We start from the raw sequence: 18,681 nt of genomic DNA on the forward strand, positions 1-18,681 counted from the left end.
TATGTAACATTTTTACTCCCATCCGCCAACTGTAGAAGTCCCCAGAACAAAGGACTCACTTTCTTGGCTCTCTAGCTGCCCAGGCTCGGGCTACCCAGCCTCTGGCCACCTGGAGGCTTGCCACCCGGCCTTCAGTTGCCCTTACTTTTGCCGCCCTGCTTTGCCCTGAACCTATGCCTTTCACCCACACCCAACGTTAGCTAGGCCCATTCTCTTCCACGGGAATGGATCACTCATAAATTCTGATTGCACGTTAATAGAGTTGCTGATCTATAATTCTTTGCATGCATCAGTGAAAACCAGATCTCTTCCGTCAACATGACCACTATGCTGTACAGCTGAAAGTAATACAAAATAATATTGAATGTATACTGTAATTGAAAAATAAATAAGTTAATTTAATTAAATGAAAAAAAATACAGCAGGAAATAGGAGCACGAGGAGAGGGAGAGACCAAGCCACACCAAAAAGGATCTCTTGGGTTAGAAAGGGGAGTGTTTGGAGCATGGGTAAAGTTGAGAACAAACCTCATGAACCTTCTTTACGAGACTGATGAGTTTCTCCTTACATGTTTCCAATGTGAGAGATGAACTATATTAGGTGTTTACATGTAAAGAAATCCAAACATACACATATACATAATCCTTGCCTTTGAGTCCATTCTTTTATGTACTACTACAACGCTGTTTTTTTGTTGTTGTTGTTTTCCCCCCAATTAGGACAGAACAAGGAGAATCCGATTTACATTACAGAGATGGAGATTTAGGCTACTTCCAAGGGGACAACTTCTTATCCCGTTAAGAGACACTGGGGGACAACACTGGATGGGTTATGAAAAATGGATTCCCCCTGAGAGCTCTAAGAATAGGATCAAAGTAGGCCTAGCGAAATCTACCGCTGCTTGATTATGCTGAGCCGAGGTTTCTTTTCCAGAAGGCAGTAAGCTAGATTCGAGGGCCTTTCAATTCCTGGCAGCGCCCTAGTGTGCGTGCCGCGTGCTGGGAAGAGCTGGTGAGGAGCCAGACTGAAGGGCGAAGGGACCGGGCAGGGCGATCTGTGAGTGTCGTAGCCCCTTTAAGAGCGGGTGGGGCAGTGGCGGCGGTGGCGCTAACTCCACGGGCATCTCGTTGCCCCGCCCCCTTCCCGTGAGCCCTAGGGGCGTGGTCCGACCGCAGGCGGCGCCGGGTGAAGAGCCGGGTAGGGGGCGGGGGGGAACCATGGCTCCGCGCGGCTGGCTGCGGTCGACTCTCCGCCGAGGTATTGATGGCGGCGGCGGCGGACCCCGGGCCCACAGGCTCAGGCGGCCGCTCTGGTTACTCCTCGCAGTGGGCGTCTTTGGCTGGGCCGGGGCTTCGGACGGCGCAGGCGGTGCGACGAGAGCCATGGACGAGGAGATCGTGTCCGAGAAGCAAGCTGAGGAGAGTCACCGGCAGGACAGCGCCAATCTGCTCATCTTCATCTTGCTGCTCACCCTCACCATTCTTACGATCTGGCTCTTCAAACACCGCCGGGCCCGCTTCCTTCACGAAACCGGCCTGGCTATGATTTATGGCAAGTGCCTCACCCCCACGTCCGCCTCTGGCGCTCCCCCTTCCTCTGCCCGCGGGCTGCTTGGTCTCCTTTCCTGGCCCTGCCAGGCCTACGTTGAGTTCTTCTGATGCCTTTCATTTTGTGCCTCTTCCTCTCCCCCACCCGTTTCTCTTCCTCGCCCCCCCTTTTTTTTCCTACTCCGCTCCCTGTTTCTCTGCCTTATCCCATTTTCTCCTCAGCCTCGCACCCCATTTTGCCTTCCTCGCACCGCCTTTTCTTCTGCCTGCCCACACCTTTTTTCCCCTCCGACCCCAGCCCCTTTTTCTTCTGCACCCCCTCGCCTCTGCCTTTCAAGCTTGGGCCCTGGACTAAGGACGGGAAGGGAGTGGGTGCGGTGTCTCGGGTTAGGCTGGAGACTGGGGGGAGGGAAAACAGCCTAGCGATCCATTTCTCTGGGGTGTCAGTTTGTTTAGGGTCCATTGAAGCTGCAGTAGTATCTCTACTGCTCGGAACCTGGCCTTCTTTTGGAGCCAGAGTCCACCTTTACCCATCACCCAGTTCTTGATGCGCCCTGTCCTTTCGTGGTGGAGAATGAAGACCTTACTCCCGTGTAGCCCAAGTAAAAACCCAGACGTGAAAGAAGCTAAAGAAGGCTTAGGCATTGTTAGCGACGTTCTGATGTATTGTGCTATGTGTGTAAAATCTGATATGCATGTATATATGGGTGACCCTTCCAATTCAAGCATATTGAGGAGAGGGCAAGGAAGAGTTAAAGATCTTCCAGCAGTGTGTTGTACTATGATGTTAAGGACGGTTCAGCCAAGCAGTAATTAGGAACACCACACATGCAGTATGACTTGCTGGCGGCATACGGTTATCATTGAGTAAATGGCTTCAGTTCTTGCGTCTTGGTGTAGTTTTTTAAGGTTATTTATTTATTTATTTATTCACTTATTTATTTATAATCTTTGGTCATAAAGGGAGCTGGGCAAATAAAACTACTAGCTCAGAGGCATTTTGGCCTGTGCAGGGGCGTCGTAAGGGGAAAAGATACATATTGCTCACTGTCTTAATCTAAAATGCCTGTGAGGGTAGATATCGCTGAGGAGATTCTGGAGGACAAATAGTTCTTTCTGTACAGTACATGAGTGAAGATTATCTTCATTTGGAACAGGCTTAAACTGATGAGCTTGTTGAGCTTTGATTTTCAGACTTGCAGATACGTAGAAGCCTTGGCACAAAAAGACATTTCCCCACGCACACTCCCCCCACATACACCCTTTTCCAGTAAATACAGACTTCTGGAATGTGCATCTCAAGGGTAGCAAGGAAAGATAGTTGTGTGAATCAGGACAATGCTTGAACTCAGGCTTATTTTTCATTTGTAAGGCAATACAGTTCAGAGCTGCTGTGCAAAATATCTCTTCCTAGGATTCTTAATTTTTAGACACCTTAGATGGTTTTCATATTTTGTATTTTTTGCATTTTATTTGTAGCACCCCTTAAGCTAAATTGGCTGGGTAGCTAGCTGTGTGCATCTCTATATAATTTCTTTGGAAAACAGTGTGTGATTTATTTACTATCCTCAACAAACATTCCCTACTATGTTTTATGCACAGAAAATACAAATAAATATAAGATCCCTGCCTCCAAGGAACTTAGTCTTCTTGGGTATACAGGTCATATAAAGAAAATAATTACATCTTAAATTCTGTTAAATGCCAAATGACAACACAAAATATTATGGTGTTAACATAAGGAACCTATCATAGAAACCTCTTTCCTATAGAGAGAGAGAGTATGACATAGTGGTTAAAGGTGCAAGACTTAAGACCAGAGGTCTACAAATTTTTTTTTCTGTAAAGGGCCAGATAGTAAGTATTATCAACTCTGTGGGTCACATAGGTCTCTGTGTCTCTGTTGCACTTTCTTCTTCGTTTTTGTCTTTAATTTTTACAGACCTTTAAGAACGCAAAAATTGTTCTTAGCTCTTGGGCCATATAAAAGCAGACTGTCACCATAGTTTGCCAACTCCTGCTTTAGAGTCAGACCTGGGTTTCTGTCTCACTGTTCCAATAGCTCTGTGTGATCTTAGGCAAGTCCCCTTGATGTCTTACATAGTCATGTATAAATTGGGAACAATGATAGTAGGATTATTGTGAGGAAGAAATGTTTTTAGCTTAGTACCTGACTCCTAAGTAAATGCTCAATTAATGGTAGCTGTAATACTATTATTACTGTTATTGTAACTGCATTTTCTCAGGTTAGGTTTGGAATGGTTCTTTTAATTGCTCAGTCTTGTAAGTTAAGAGGCAAACGTTATTTTTTTAAGAATCAAATAGAAACTTAGAACTGCCCTGAACACATTTTCTTTGGTAATTGATATCATTAACTTCACCTACTTCTTGGGCTGAAGTTGAAAAGTAGGATTACAAATTGCATTTCCTGATGTTTCTAAGTTAATAAAAAATAATGGAACACCTTGATGTTAGTATTTTGTGAAGGAAAAACAAGGATATCTCTTCTGAAATATAAAGTGGAAGAGTAGTTGATTGTCACAACTTGGCATTTGTTAGCCTGTCCCATTTTCTTAGTATGGGCAATGGGGGCTGTGGACAAACAACCTCCTAACTCCCAAGTCCAGTTTGAGAATAGATGGGATTGAGTCAAACTAGTTTCAGTTCCATGGAAATCGACATTTTCTAATCATGATTACTGTCTACCATTTCCCTTTTCTTGTGACTCTTATACTATCCTGGCTATTACGGTAATATATGATTTTTAAGACCTTTATTTTTCAGCTTGACTTTCAGGTGATTCTTACTCTGGGAATGTCCAGGCCTCTACAGTTCAGCCCACTGATGATTTGATTTCTGTGATGTTCATTTAGCAACATAAATGCTGGGGAATGCTTTTTAATATAAGCCTCTCCTTTTTTTGAGAAGCAAAGGTAAATAAATAAATAAATAAATTGTCAATGTGGTCAGTTTCTACAATGTCAAAACACTTAAGTAGTTTGTTCATTGGGCCAGTTTGCTTAAGAAGCTTAAAAGTGAGTCGCAGGTGATAAAAATTGTCAGGGTAGTCAGTTGGGTCTGAAAAGGGATCACCCACTGCAGTGTGCTTACAGATGGTATAAAAAGCAAGACAGGAAAGGATTTGTTTTGCCTTAAACTTACAACATGCAGAGTCTTATGCTTAATGGCGATTAATAACTTTATTAAGTGCCTTTAATGTATGAGCTCCTGGAAATACAGATGTGAGTCATTATTCCTAGATTTTTCATTATTCCTAGTCACTACTAGATTGTAAGTCACAAAGCACTTACAATCTGGCGACTTAATAGATAATGTTTATTGAACATTACACTGTGTTAGACACTGCTAGGTGCTCTACAAGTATCACTTCATTTAAACCTCATAACAATGGTGTGAGGTAGGTACTAGTATCTTCCCCATTTTATAGATGAGGAAATCGGGGCACAGAGAGGATAAATGACCTGCGTGAGGTCACGAACTTACAAGTATTAAGCCAGGATTCTAACTCAATCAGGCTGGCTCAAAAGAATCATTCTTAGTCCCTAGCCACATTGCCTCATGTCAAAATAATAAAACATAACTGTGAAGACAACAGATTAGTATTATGATCAATTATGTTTGAGGAAACTGAGGTTCACTGAGAGGTTATTTACCTTATGGTCACAGACTAGAACTTGATGGAACCAAAATTCATACATCTTTCTGATTCCAAACTTGTGCTTTTACTCCTATACCATACTATACTAAATTTTATGAGATAAAATATGTAGGGAGATAATACTTAAAGTTGTAGGGTTTTAAAAAAATTATTTATTGATTTTAGAGAGAGAGGAAGGGAGGGAGGGGATGAGAGAGAGAGAGACATAGATATGTTGTTTCACTTATTTATGCATTCATCGGTTGATTCTTGTATGTGCCCTGACTGGAGGATCAAACTCACAACCTTGATGTATGAGGAGGATGCTCTAACCAACTGAGCTACCTGGCCAGGCTAAAGTTATAGGGGTTTTGGAGGTAGATTGTGAGGGAGGGCCATGAGAGAATGGAGACCTAAACCACTGTAGAAGTTAGTGCTGACGTGAGAATGGGTAGGTGATTAGAAAATTACAGTGTCTTTGGAAAGCGAAAACTCATATTTCAATTCTGTCTTTGTCACTGAATGCCAAATAATTTTGATCAAGCAATTTATCCCCATTTTATAGATGAGCAAATAATGACTGAGAGATTTATGATAGTATATTTCATTAGGTTATGAGGATTAAATATTTGCAGTGACAGTTCAGATGGTATTGGCTCAAGGTCCCAGGTGAAAGGATTCTCTTGGAAAAGAGGTTGATCTTTCCTGAGAGGGAGCTCAAGAGAAATGAGCTCAGATTGAGATGGAGAGGCTTGGGCTTGAGGCAGCTTATATCAAATGGCCACTAGCTGAGATTCTCAGAAACATAGGCAGTGAGATTGAGGATTTGAGGAGGATAATGTTTGGAGGACCTGTAGGAGACAAATAGATGAATAAACACAGGTAAAACTAACCAGAGGTCAGCAAAAGCCTTGACTTTTTTGCCTGTCTTCAATTTCAATGAGCTTTTGAGACAGAATCTAACAGCATTCTTTAAGAATTAGATAAATATTATATATACACACATAAATATATACACATATAAATATATATCATACATATACTTTTTAATATGTGGAATTTTTATCAATTTTGGCCACACTTAATATCCCAGTGATGTTCCTTCCATATTTTTGACTATTAGAGGCTTGTAGTTTGATAAGCTGAAAGAATGGGCTGAAATCCATTAGAAAGCCAGTTTCCACTAACTGTGACTCATACAGTGGTGGGGCCTTTGAGTGATACTGGGTTCTTTATCCCCAGCAGTTTCTAGCATAAGAGGGTCAGGAATGTGCAAGAGGGGTGGGGCCTCTCTGTTTTGTGAAAGATATCTCTTTGGGGTTGTATTCTTTGTTGACTGTTAGTGCTCATTTTACATTTCATGATATTAATAATTTCTGTGTCTCTGCCTGTGTAGGAGGCTAGAAGTTTCTGCCTTGTCCCCTTAACAAAGCACTCTTTTTGTGTAGGTTCTCTTTACTGAGAATTGCTTTAACTCCATGATAAGGATTTGACCTTTCACAGAACCCAAATTAACTTGATCTGTCAACTCTTAAAAAAAAACCCAACTTTTCAGATGTCTGATGCTGTAATAAAAGGATCTTGATTTTTTCCCAAGCTAAGTAATTATTGTCCTTCCTGATGTTTTACCTGCCAAGGTGCATGTCTCAAATTTTTCCAAGTGCTGAGCTTTCCTCAGGGCACCCAGTGATATTTCAGCATTGGGTACTTTTCCTTACAGAGTCAGGTTTGAGGATATGGGAGGAATTTATGCTGCTGTTATTAGTGTTTGTAATATTGTAATTGTGATTTCTGCACATTCATAAAGGGACAGCTTTTACTGAGCCTCTTAATTAGGAGCTCTTGTGGGGAAGCAGAAAAAAAAGCTATTACCATATCATATAGGTAGAATTGACTGTGGATCTAAAGCCTTTTCTCTACCAAGGTATGTGTATCGAACACAGGTGATACCCAGTTGTCACTTTTTAATTTTGTTTTTTGTAAGTGAGATATTTTCAAGGTGTATCTTTCACTTATTTTAAGCCTGGACCTTTGTTAAAAACTTTTTTAAAAGTTGATGTCATTGTTCTGCTCACCATTTAATCATTGCTGCTCACCTAAAAAAAAAAAATGCGTGGCTCTAATTTGACTAGGGGATCCCTTATCCCCACTCCTTTCCCCCTTCCCTACCAACTACTGCTCTTAGAACTCCTATTTCTGCTTCATCAGTTCCCATGCTGGAATGGCTTCTGTCCACTCTGCTCCACTGAAGCTGCTCTTACCAGGGTGACCTATGACCTCCTTGTTGCCTATCCCAGCGGACTCTTTTTTAATGCCTGTCTTTCTTGACTTTGCTGTAGTATTTGCATTTTTCTCAGTTTTTTTCTCTTTCGTACTTCCTTCTACTCCTGTGGCTTTTCCTTTTTAGATTCTTTCATCAGCTCCTCCTCTACCAGCCTTTTAATGTTTGCTGTTAAATCTTGGGATAAAACCCCAGGCCTATATCCATAGTCCTATTCCCATTTTATTTGCTCCCCAGGTAATTTCATCTGCACCTGACTCAATCATCTTATGACTGCCAAGTGCGTATCTCCAGTTGAGACACCCCTCCCCCTTCCTTGAGCTCCAGATCCCACATACTCAACTGTGCATGTATCACAGGTACATCAAACTCAACATGTCCAATACTGAACTGCACATTTTCCCCATTAAATCTATTCCCTGTCCCACCGAATGGCCCTGCTCTCCACCTAGTTGCTCAGGTCAGCTTAGGCTGCTCCTAGTCTTTCATCTCCCTTACATCCAGCCTACTTGGTTACGAAATCTTTCTGAAAGATAATACTTTCTAAAAATCCCCCTATCTCCACTCTCTTAAAATAGGGCCTAAACTCTCAGTGCCTGAATGATGGCAGTGGCCTTCTATCTGGCCTTTCTGACCCTCTGTAGTCTAGACCATTCTTTCTAAAATAGAATTCTGATGTTAAGTCCCTGTTTAAAACCTTTCTATAACTTTTTGCTTTCAGGATAAATTCAAACTCCATTCTTCAATTTTAAGGTCTTTTATGATTCATCTCCTGCTGATCTTTCTTACCTCAACTCTTGTCACTTTATACCCCAGCCATAGTGAACTACATGTGATTCCCTGAATGGTTTGTGTTCTCTCACTCTTCCTTGACTGGACATATAATACTATTCTGCCTACCTGGAAAACATATTCTTTTACTTTATTACCTGATTAGGTGGCACCTCTGGAAAAACTTCTCTGATGTCCCACTCCCTCAGGCTTGCGGTACCTCTTTTCTGTTTTTAAAACATCAGTATACATATATATTACATTATAATTCTTTATTCAGCCTGTTTTGGCTAACTGGACTGAGCTTTTTGGAGGAGGGACCTTGTTTTCATCTCTAAACCCTGGGGACCTACTTAGCATAGTACTCAATTTATGTATATCAAAAGAATGGCTGGCTGGTTAGAGTAAAATGAGACAGGAAAGTAAAATGTAACTAATAGGGGTATACTGTGCATCTTGGAGTTAAAGTTCTAGAAGTTTAATCTGTAGTTGATGTATGTCTATTAGGTAGGCCAAAAAGTTATGTTTGGTTTTTTCCATATGGAGGGCTCTAGTAGTGCTTAGTTGTTTTTAACTTCATTCCAAACAATTTTGTTAGATTGTATTGTGACAACTGTCACATCAGCATGCATTTAAAACAAACATCAAAATTGGTGAATTTTTGTGCAGCCATTTTAATATGCATGATGGAAGGAGATATGCAACATTTTTGGCATATTATGCTTTATTATTTCAAGAAAGGTAAAAACGCAACTGAAATGCAAAAAAAAAAAAGAGAGAGAGAAAGAGATTTGTGCAGTGTATTGGAGAAGGTGCTGTGACTGAGTGAATGTGTCAAAAGTGGATGGCGAAGTTTCTTGGTACTATTGATGTTTTGGCCAAATCTTTACTGTGGGGCTGTCTTATGCATTGGAAGATGTTTAGCAGCACCCTTTGCCACTATCTGCTAGAAGCCAATAGCAGGAGACAGCCGATATACTGAAAATATCCAAATCAATAAAGTTATTGGTGAAAATGAAAAATGTGTCTTTTATTGTAAAGAAAAAAACATACAGACTTTTTGGCCGACCCCATATTTAATGGAATATTATTTAACCATAAAAGGGAATTAAGTTCTGATTCATGCTACAGTGTGGATAAATCTTGAAAACATTATGCTAAGTGAAAGAAGTCAGACAAAAGGTCACTCATTTATTTGAAATGTTCAGAATAGGCAAATGTGTATATAGAGTAAATAGATCAGTGGTTGCCAGGGAAATAGAGAGTGACTGATAATAGGTATGGGGTTTCTTTTTGGAGCAACAAAAATTTTTTGAATTAGATAGTAGTGATCAATATACCACTTTGTGAATATACTAAAAGCCACCAGTTGTACAATTTAAAAGGGTAAACTTTATGGTTCATGAATTATATCTCAATTAAACAGTTTGGTCAATATTGGTTTATAGTGCCTAGAACATTGTGCATATTTGAATATCAATATGATGATCCAGGTAATATTCTAGCAAGATGTTGATATCATAGTGCCAGACTCGGAATTTCTATTCCATGTTTTGATTTTGAAGCAGGTCATTTAAAATTAAATTTTGGCCTCTTAATAGTAGGAGAACTCAACTAATCTACAAATATTATTGACTTTCTAATTAGTTAAATGTGTATTATTTAGCCAGCTATGTGCTTTAGGAGTAACTTGAGATATGTGTGTGTTTAACAGCCTTGTGAATTAATGAATGGAGGCGGTAAACACATTTCTAACATGATTATATTGTCAGCTTGGGATACCTTGGAGCATATTTTGTGTACAGATGATTTGACGGTATTTCCTCATTTTGTTACCTTCCTTGTCACTTGTTCATATCTTAATCTAGATATGCAATGATATGTGCTGTTACCCTAGGAAATATTTTTGCCTCCTGTCTCACTATATTATATGAATATTGGACTTTTAGATTTGTGACTTTAGTAATACTTCAAAATGTAACTGCATTCAGTCTAAAAATTGGTTCTGAACCACAGGGGACTATCATAAGAGATTTTCTGTTATCAATTCAAAGATGCATGTAAGATACAGAAGAAGTAATCTCTGTCTGATAGAAGAGCTAATATTGTTCTTTTATTATTCCAGGTCTTTTTGTGGGCCTTGTGCTTCGATATGGAATTCATGTTCCAAGCGATGTAAATAATGTGACCCTGAGTTGTGAAGTGCAGTCAAGCCCAACTACCTTATTGGTAAATGTTAGCGGAAAATTTTATGAGTATACACTGAAAGGAGAAATTAGTTCACATGAACTCAATAACGTCCAAGATAATGAAATGCTTAGAAAGGTAAGTTCTTGGTTAAAGGGAATTTTGACTTTTTAAAAAATATACAAATAGGAGCAAAGTGATTCAAGAGAAAAATAAATAATGAGTTTTTAATTCAATATTTTATTTATTTATATTTATTTTTAAGTATATTTTATTGATTATGCTATTACAGTTGTACCATTTTTTTCTCCCCTTTATTCCCTTCCCCCCTGCATTCCCCCCACCAGCATTCCCTCTCTTAGTTCATGTCCATGGGTCATACGCATAAGTTCTTTGGCTTCTCGATTTCCTATACTATTCTTAACCTTCACTGTCTATTTTTTACCTGACAATTAACACTTCTTATTTTCTGTACCTTTTCCCCCATCCCCCCTCTGCTGATAACCCTCCATGTGATCTCCCTTTCTGTGATTCTGTTCTTGTTCTAGTTGTTTGCTTAGTTTGTTTTTGTTTTTGTATTTTTACTTCAGCTGTTGATAGTTGTGGGTTTGTTGTCATTGTACTGTTCACAGTTTTGATCTTCTTCTTAGATAAGTCCCTTTAACATTTCAGATAATAAGGGCTTGGTGATGATCAACTCCTTTAACGTTACCTTACCTGGGAAGCACTTTATTTGCCCTTCTGTTCTAAATGATTGCTTTGCTGGATGGAGTAATCTTGGAATGGGGGTCCTTGCCTTTCATGACTTGGAATACTTCTTGCCAGCAAGGTTTCTTTTGAGAAATCAGCAGATAGTCTTGTGGGAATTCCTTTGAAGGTAACTGTCTCCTTTTCTCTTGCTGCTTTTAAGGGTCTGTCCTTTTCATGAATCTTGGGTAACTTAATTATGCTGTGCCTTCCTTGGGTCCAACCTCTTTGGGACTCTGGAGCTTCCTGGATATCCTGGAAGTCTGTTTCCTTGGCCAGATTAGGGAAGTTCTCCTTTGTTATTTTTTCAAATAAGTTTCCAGTTTCTTGCTCTTGCTCTTCCTCTTCTCCTTCTGGAACCCCCCCCCTCTGTAATTTGGATGTTGGAACGTTGAAAGTTGTCCCAGAGGTTCCTCAGCCTCTCCTCATTTTTTTGAATTCTCGTTTCTTCATTCTGTTCTGGTTGAATATTTATTTCTTCCTTCTGTTCCACACAGTTGATTTGAGCCCCGGTTTCCTTTTCTTCACTGTGGATTCCCTGTATATTTTTCTTTATTTCACTTTGTATAGCCTTCACTTCTTCCTTTATTTTGCATCTGTACGCAATCATTTTTGTGAGCATCCTGATTACCAGTGTTTTGAACTCTGTATCTGATTGGTTGGCTATCTCCTCAGTGCTTAGTTCTTTTTCTGGAGTTTTGATCTCTTCTTTCACCTGGGCCATATTTCTTTGTCTCTGTGCACCTACTACGTTGTAAGGGGCGGAGCCTTAGGTATTCACCAGGGCAGGGACAACCCATGTCGCTGCATTGTGAAGCGGTCTGTGGGAGAGGGGGCAGTGCCACTTGCTCAGTTCTCTGCTGGTTTTCAGTCACTTCTGCTACCCACAAGCAAATTGGGCCCTTGTGGCACTGATTCTCGGGTGGGTGGATTTGTGTACATTCTAGGACCTTGTGGGTCTCTCTAATGAACTGTCCTGTGAGGCCAGGATTTTCTCCTGCTGCCTCATCCCCCACAGTTTTTTTTACAGCCAGAGGTTTTGAGGCTTTCTTTTCCTTCACTAGAACCCTAGTCTGTCTCACTCCCCTATTGTTCCTCCCAGTTTATCCACATGCAAATGTGCAACTGCCAGATGCAGTCTTGCCTGCCCAGTGGGCCGCCTTGCCTCATGTCCCCTCTGGCCTGGCTGCCCGTCTCCACCCCTCCTACCAGTCTGGATGAATGTTCCTTCTTTAACTCCTTGGTTGTCGGACTTCTATACAATTCGATTTTCTGGCAGTTCCGGTTGTGTTTTGTTTTTAAATTTGTTGTTGTCCTTCTTTTAGTTGTGCAGGGAGACAAATTGTATCTACCTATGCCTCTATCTTGGCCAGAAGTCTCCTATATAATGAATTTTAATGATATTTAAAATCATTTGTCTTTTAAAATGGAAGAAAACCTCAAGGAATGTAATGTAATGCAGAGTAATGAACATGTCTGTACATTTCATTTTCTGATTGAGGTTTAGTACTATAACCCTTTTTGTTTCTCTCTGATTTTTGCAATTGTAATAAATGGTGACCAATGTTGAGTTAAGCAGAATTTATAAGTGTTTCTTTCCATTCGCAGATGGTCTTTAGAGTTTATAGTACTTCAGCACATTGAGTTGACAATATCTAAAATATTCTCTTAATATCTTTTTGAATTCTTTCTTGCCTTGATGGTATTCTATACTGAGGACGATTTAATCTTTCTTTGATGCATAATCTGGCACAGCTTCAAGGGTCTTAGTCTGAGTATCAGTTATTGTACCATTCTGTACATAAATAAATGTTTATGTAGGAGGTTGGTTTGCAGTCTTACTGGCTCCTGGACATTCTTGAAACTGCTTTCTCCTGTTACCCTCATAGTTTCTGTTCTTGAAGCTTCTCAGGGTCTCTTTGTTTCCGCCCACCCTTGGCCATTTGCCTGCACTTCTGTCTTCCACATTGGCAGGACTTGGCTTTTATAACTACTTGATTGTGTTCCTGACCATCTTGAATGCTTATTAAAATTTTAAATGAACTTCAAGTTTATTTTGCAGCAAGAATTCTTTCCACCTGTGGAAAATTCCAGTTCCTTAAAAGTTCTAGTAAATGAACTTGTAGCATGGGTATAGGGTAGATGCTTTATGTTTATGTCAAATCCTATTTCAGCCTTATGAACAGAAGGGGGCATCTATATTATTCTAAGGAATAAGTATGAAAAGAAATGAACTCTCAGGACTAGAATGTGTTGTGCAGAAACTTTTTACCATAATTTTATGTTACAAACCTTTAGCGATGTTACCTGTTTCCTCTTGCCAACCATTATGCTGTACCCCCACATTTTGTTACCAGTTTTGGATCTCTGTTATTTAAAGCAAAGATAGGTTCATGCTTTCTCCTATTTTTAAGGTTTTTAAGATAGTATTTTAACACACTTTTCACAGATTTGGCTCAACTGGTTGTTACAAATCTATGTCCTTGTCATTTGGTTGAGAAGTGAAACAACATATATCCTATAGGAAATATTTTTCAGTTACTGCAATAAGATTCTTGTCTTTCACCTATTTAACATTTCCTTTTTTCTTTTTGATAGTGTGATAATGTAATATGAAGCCTTCTAAGGGAATGCATCTAAAAGAACTCTTTATTTTAACAGGTTACTTTTGATCCGGAAGTATTTTTCAACATATTACTTCCTCCTATCATATTTTATGCAGGATATAGTTTGAAAAGAGTAAGTGCTTTTGTATTTCATATACTTTGAACAACCTTAAACTCCATGGGCTTTGTCATCTTTTACACTTCAGAAACAGGCAGTTCTTTCCAGGTTTCCCTTCTTTCTCCTTTCCTTATCCTTTTTAGATGCTGAAATTTATGCCTATACAAAAATTCTTTCTCTTATGTCCTTTAATGAATGATGCCTTTAATATTAGCACAGCACACTAGAATAGAAAACATTTTCTTTTTCAATTAATTGGTAGGTATTCTAACACAGTGTAACGTTTTCTTTTGTCAGAGACATTTCTTTCGAAACCTTGGGTCTATTCTAGCGTATGCTTTCCTTGGAACGGCAATTTCTTGTTTTGTAATTGGGTAAGTACTTGAAGCTTAAAACACTTTACAGATTTCAAATTATAATTTAAAATAGCACATATTTGGTTTATGCAGTATTGTATTTCTGAATGTGTTCAAGGACTTTTTCCAGTAAAATGCGTTCCTCTAGATAAGTCGTCATAGTTTTCCTTAAGACAAAGGTATTACCATATTTAAATGGCATGAATTAAATTTGAGATTGGTCACAAAGTACTACAGTGGACCTGTCTTCTTATTCTTACTATAGTCTAACTTCTTTAACAAGTCAATGTTTTTTCTAAAGTAGAAATATGTTTATTGAACAGGTCAATAATGTATGGCTGTGTAACACTGATGAAAGTAACTGGACAACTTGCGGGAGATTTTTACTTTACAGATTGCCTGCTGTTCGGTGCCATTGTATCAGCAACGGATCCAGGTATGTTTTACATGAGAGAGGAGCTTAAGTACTTAAGGAACAGTGTTGCTGGCAAAGCACATATGGTAATTATTGCTTTGAGGTGCAGAATTCATGATTAGGTACTTCCCATAGTACTGTACTTTCCAATTATGGAGGAAAACCCAAAACTCATGGTTTCTTTTGGCTTAAGAACACATTTTTTTTTCATTTTACTTTTTATTCCACTTGCCTGTTGCTGGTCCAACTGTATGATTTCCAGGCATGTGCCCTGACTGGGAATCGAACCAACGACACTTTGGTTTGCAGGCTAGCACTCAATCCACTGAACTACACCAGCCAGGGCAATAGTTGAACATGTTTTTAAACAGAAAATCAGATTGCTTCCTTGAAGACCATCAAAACTGTCCGCTTATTATTTGTAACTGCTTCCATTATCAAGACAAAGATAGGATGGTTTTTGCAAAGGAGGCAGTACTCTTTGTTTCTGTGTCCTCGCTAGAAGTAAGGTCCTCAACTTTTTCAAGCCTATGAGAAATTTAAGTCAGTAGCACTTGGCTACATTGTTTCAACCTCCTGGTTTTGTTTTGGTAGGGGTATTGCCTAAATGGCCCTTTTGCTTGTGTAAAGTTGGGCTGTTATATGTATTCTGAATATAAAGGCATATACCCCTATAATAATTCTTTCATTTTGTAATTGTTCTCTTGATATAAGGTTCTCTTTATAAAATTCTGTAGCATTGCTCCTGCCCTCCTCCTCTCCTTCTTTTTGGTAAACCTTGGTATCAGTATATTCCAGATAAAATACTTTGTGGTATAAACTATATCTTTTAAATGCAAGTTTCCTGTGTGGTTTTTTTAGGGGGTTTTTTTTTGGTTGGCATTTGAAGAAGCTCTCCTATCTACAGTTAAAATAATATTTCATGTCTGCTTGGATTTAGTAACTGAGCTGTATGAAACTCAGCAATTGAAGTTATAAAGCAATTTCAATTTTATTTGATTTTCAACGAATTCTCACATAATTGTTTCCTAAAAGGTTTTTTTTTTTTCTTTTCAAGCTATAATAACATGATAGTTGGCTTCTTATTAAGTTAAACATAGCAGCTGTAATTCTGGCCAAAGAGCAAACTTGTGTTTTCATTTCCTACTATCTTTGCTAAACCAGTATGCTTCAAGTTTGCAAGTCAGATAGAAGTGAGTTGTAAGGCTCCAAGGAAAAAATGAAGTTTGCAGCAGGAAATGCTTTCCATAATATTCTTCTTTCAAGATTAATGATCACTTGGTCTATAAGAAATTCTGAATATATTCCTTATGGAAAAGAAATGTACAAGACAGTATTACTAGCATTTGCATGAAGAATGTAGGCCAACTGAATCTTCCAAGGTTATTTTCAGCTGGTTTGTAAGAGAGAGAAAGGAGATATTGCAGGTACATATTCAGGGAAAAGAAAAATATTGACATAAAATTACTGGTTCTTTAATATAGTAAAAGAATGTTTATTAAGATTGAATTCTAAAGACGCGGGCCAGTGGCGCAATGGATAATGTGTCTGACTACAGATCAGAAGATTGAATTCTAAGACAAAGAAATGAATTTCTAAATAATGTTTATAATAATCTGTGGTGGGGAATATGTTATACTGGTAATGTCTAAATATTCCTGACTCTTTCTGATTGCTAGTGACCGTTCTTGCCATATTCCACGAGCTTCAAGTTGATGTTGAACTCTATGCGCTTCTTTTTGGTGAAAGTGTCCTCAATGATGCTGTTGCCATAGTGCTGTCTTCGTAAGTGTTTGTTTTCTTCCTATATTCTGCATATTGAATGTTAGGGTACTAGGAACCAAAAGTCATTTATTGAATAAAGTGCATTATGAATGGAAACATTTGAAAGAATGAGGCATTCTTTTCCTCTTGAAGAAATGCATATTTAGAGATAACATGGAAAAATGCAGGGCTGAAAAAGGAAGAAAAAAAAAATGTTGTCCTAACACTTAATTACTCTGAACGTTCTAGGACACTTTCTTTTATGCTTGTTTCTATGTTTATTTTTACATAGTTGTGATTGTAGTATATATATAATTTTATGTTCTATCATTATAACACACACTTTTTGAATTAAAATAAATTTTTGAGATAGAGAATGTATTCATATGATTCAAAAATCAAAACCATATAGAAAGGTAAATATTGAAAAGTCAGACTCTTACTCCTTCCTCATCCACCTGTCCCCTCAGCTCCTTATAGTTTACCGTTTTCATTAGTTTCTTGTGTATCCTAGTCTTTTCTGTATTCAAATACACACATATAGATGATTTTTTAAAATTTTTTATTGTTGTTCAATTACGGTTGTCCCCATTTCCCTTCATTACTTTCCCCTGCTGTGCCCACCCCCTCCCACATTCTTATTTGCCTTTTATTTCTTATTTTTTATCTTCAGTTTTATTTTACTTATTTTTCGATTTAAACTTTATTGTATTTTTTCCATTACTATTTAGTCCACTTATACCCCCCACCCCCTGCAATTACCACACCATTCTCCATGTTCATGAGTCTCTTTTCCTTTTTGCTTGATCTCTGCCCCGCCCCCCGGCTGCCCGCCGCCACCTTTCATCCTGCTCTCCCTCTTTGAGTCTGTTCCCACTTTCCTTGTTAGTTCAGTTTGTTCATTAGTTCTGCATATGAATGAAATTGTATGGTATTTGTCTTTTTCTGACTACCTTATTTCACTTAGCATAATTTTCTTCAGGTCCATCCACACTTTCACAAACAGTAAAACTTTCTTTTTTTCTTTTTCTTTCTTTCTTTCTTTTTTTTACTGCCGAGTAGTATTCCATTATGTAAATGTCCCATAGTTGTTTTGTCCACTCATCTACTGATGGGAACCTGGGCTGCTTCCATATCTTGGTGATTGTAAATAATATTGCAATGAACAGAGTGGCACTTACATTCTTACAAATTAGTGTTTTGGGTTCCTTTGGACATATTCCCAGAAGTGGGATCACTGGGTCAAAAGGCAGATCCATTTTTAATTTTTTGAGGTGACTCCATACTGCTTTCCACAGTGGCTGCACCAGTCTGCATTCCCACCAACAGTGCAAAAGAGTTCCATTTTCTACACATCCTCACCAGCATTTGCTGTTTGTTGATTTATTGATGATAGCCATTCTGACAGGTCTGAGACAGATGGTATCTCATTGTGATTTGAATTTGCATTTCTCTGATGACTAGTGATGTTGAGCATCTTTTCATATGACTATTGTCCATCTGTGTGTCCTCTTTGGAGAAGTGTCTATTCAGGTCCTTCACCCATTTTTTAATCAAGTTGTTTGTTTTTTTGCTATTTAATTTTGTAAGTTCTTTATAAATTTTGGATATTAACCCCTTACCAGATGTATCAGCCAATACATTCTCCAGTTCTGTGGATTGTCTTTATTTTGTTGATGATTTCCTTTGCTGTGCAAAAGCTCTTTAGTTTGATGTAGTCCCATTTGCTTATTTTTTCTTTTGTATATTTCTTATTTTTATTTTCTTTTTAAATATATTTTATTTATTTATTTTTTAGGGGAAAGGGAGGGAGAAAGAGAGGGAGAGAAACATCAGTGTGTGGTTGTCTCTTGTGTGCTCTGTACTGTGGATCTGGCCCACAACCTAGGCATGTGCCCTGACTGGGAATTGAACCAGTGAACCCCCTTGCTTCACAGGCCAGCACTCAAGTCTCCACTGAGCCACACCAGCTCAGTGGATATTTCTTATATTCAAAGTAGCATGCTATATATGTTCTATACCTAGCTTTATCTTACATAACTGTATTCTGGAGATCTTTCCATATCAAAACAGAATTTTCTCTTTCTTTGTTTTCAGCTACATAGTGTTTTATGTACTGTACTGTGAACTGATCTATGGATTCTTTAAACAGTCTCCTATTGTTGGAAACATAAAGTGTCTTTAGTCCTTTGCTACCCCAAATAATGCTGCAGTGATTAAACTTGAACATA

General features: G+C 38.6%; 1 protein-coding gene across 2 annotated transcripts in view; it reads left to right on the top strand.

Annotated features, from left to right (window-relative positions):
- The first annotated feature begins 1,206 nt into the window (after positions 1-1,206).
- The window catches only part of SLC9A6 (solute carrier family 9 member A6), a 57,546-nt gene continuing 40,071 nt past the window's right edge, over positions 1,207-18,681 (top strand). For both annotated transcript variants that reach the window (XM_054578099.1, XM_054578098.1), the window contains exons 1-6: positions 1,207-1,551; positions 10,383-10,582; positions 13,853-13,930; positions 14,213-14,289; positions 14,595-14,707; positions 16,366-16,471. In XM_054578099.1, the coding sequence (XP_054434074.1) occupies positions 1,218-1,551; positions 10,383-10,582; positions 13,853-13,930; positions 14,213-14,289; positions 14,595-14,707; positions 16,366-16,471 (908 nt within the window). In that variant the 5' untranslated portion in view covers positions 1,207-1,217. The remainder of the gene's footprint in view (positions 1,552-10,382; positions 10,583-13,852; positions 13,931-14,212; positions 14,290-14,594; positions 14,708-16,365; positions 16,472-18,681) is intronic.

The sequence above is a fragment of the Pteronotus mesoamericanus genome, unplaced genomic scaffold (genome assembly GCF_021234165.1).
Source record: "Pteronotus mesoamericanus isolate MK-2021 breed Mesoamerican mustached bat unplaced genomic scaffold, CSHL_Meso_final contig_49, whole genome shotgun sequence".
In the NCBI taxonomy this organism is placed as follows: Eukaryota; Metazoa; Chordata; class Mammalia; order Chiroptera; family Mormoopidae; genus Pteronotus; species Pteronotus mesoamericanus.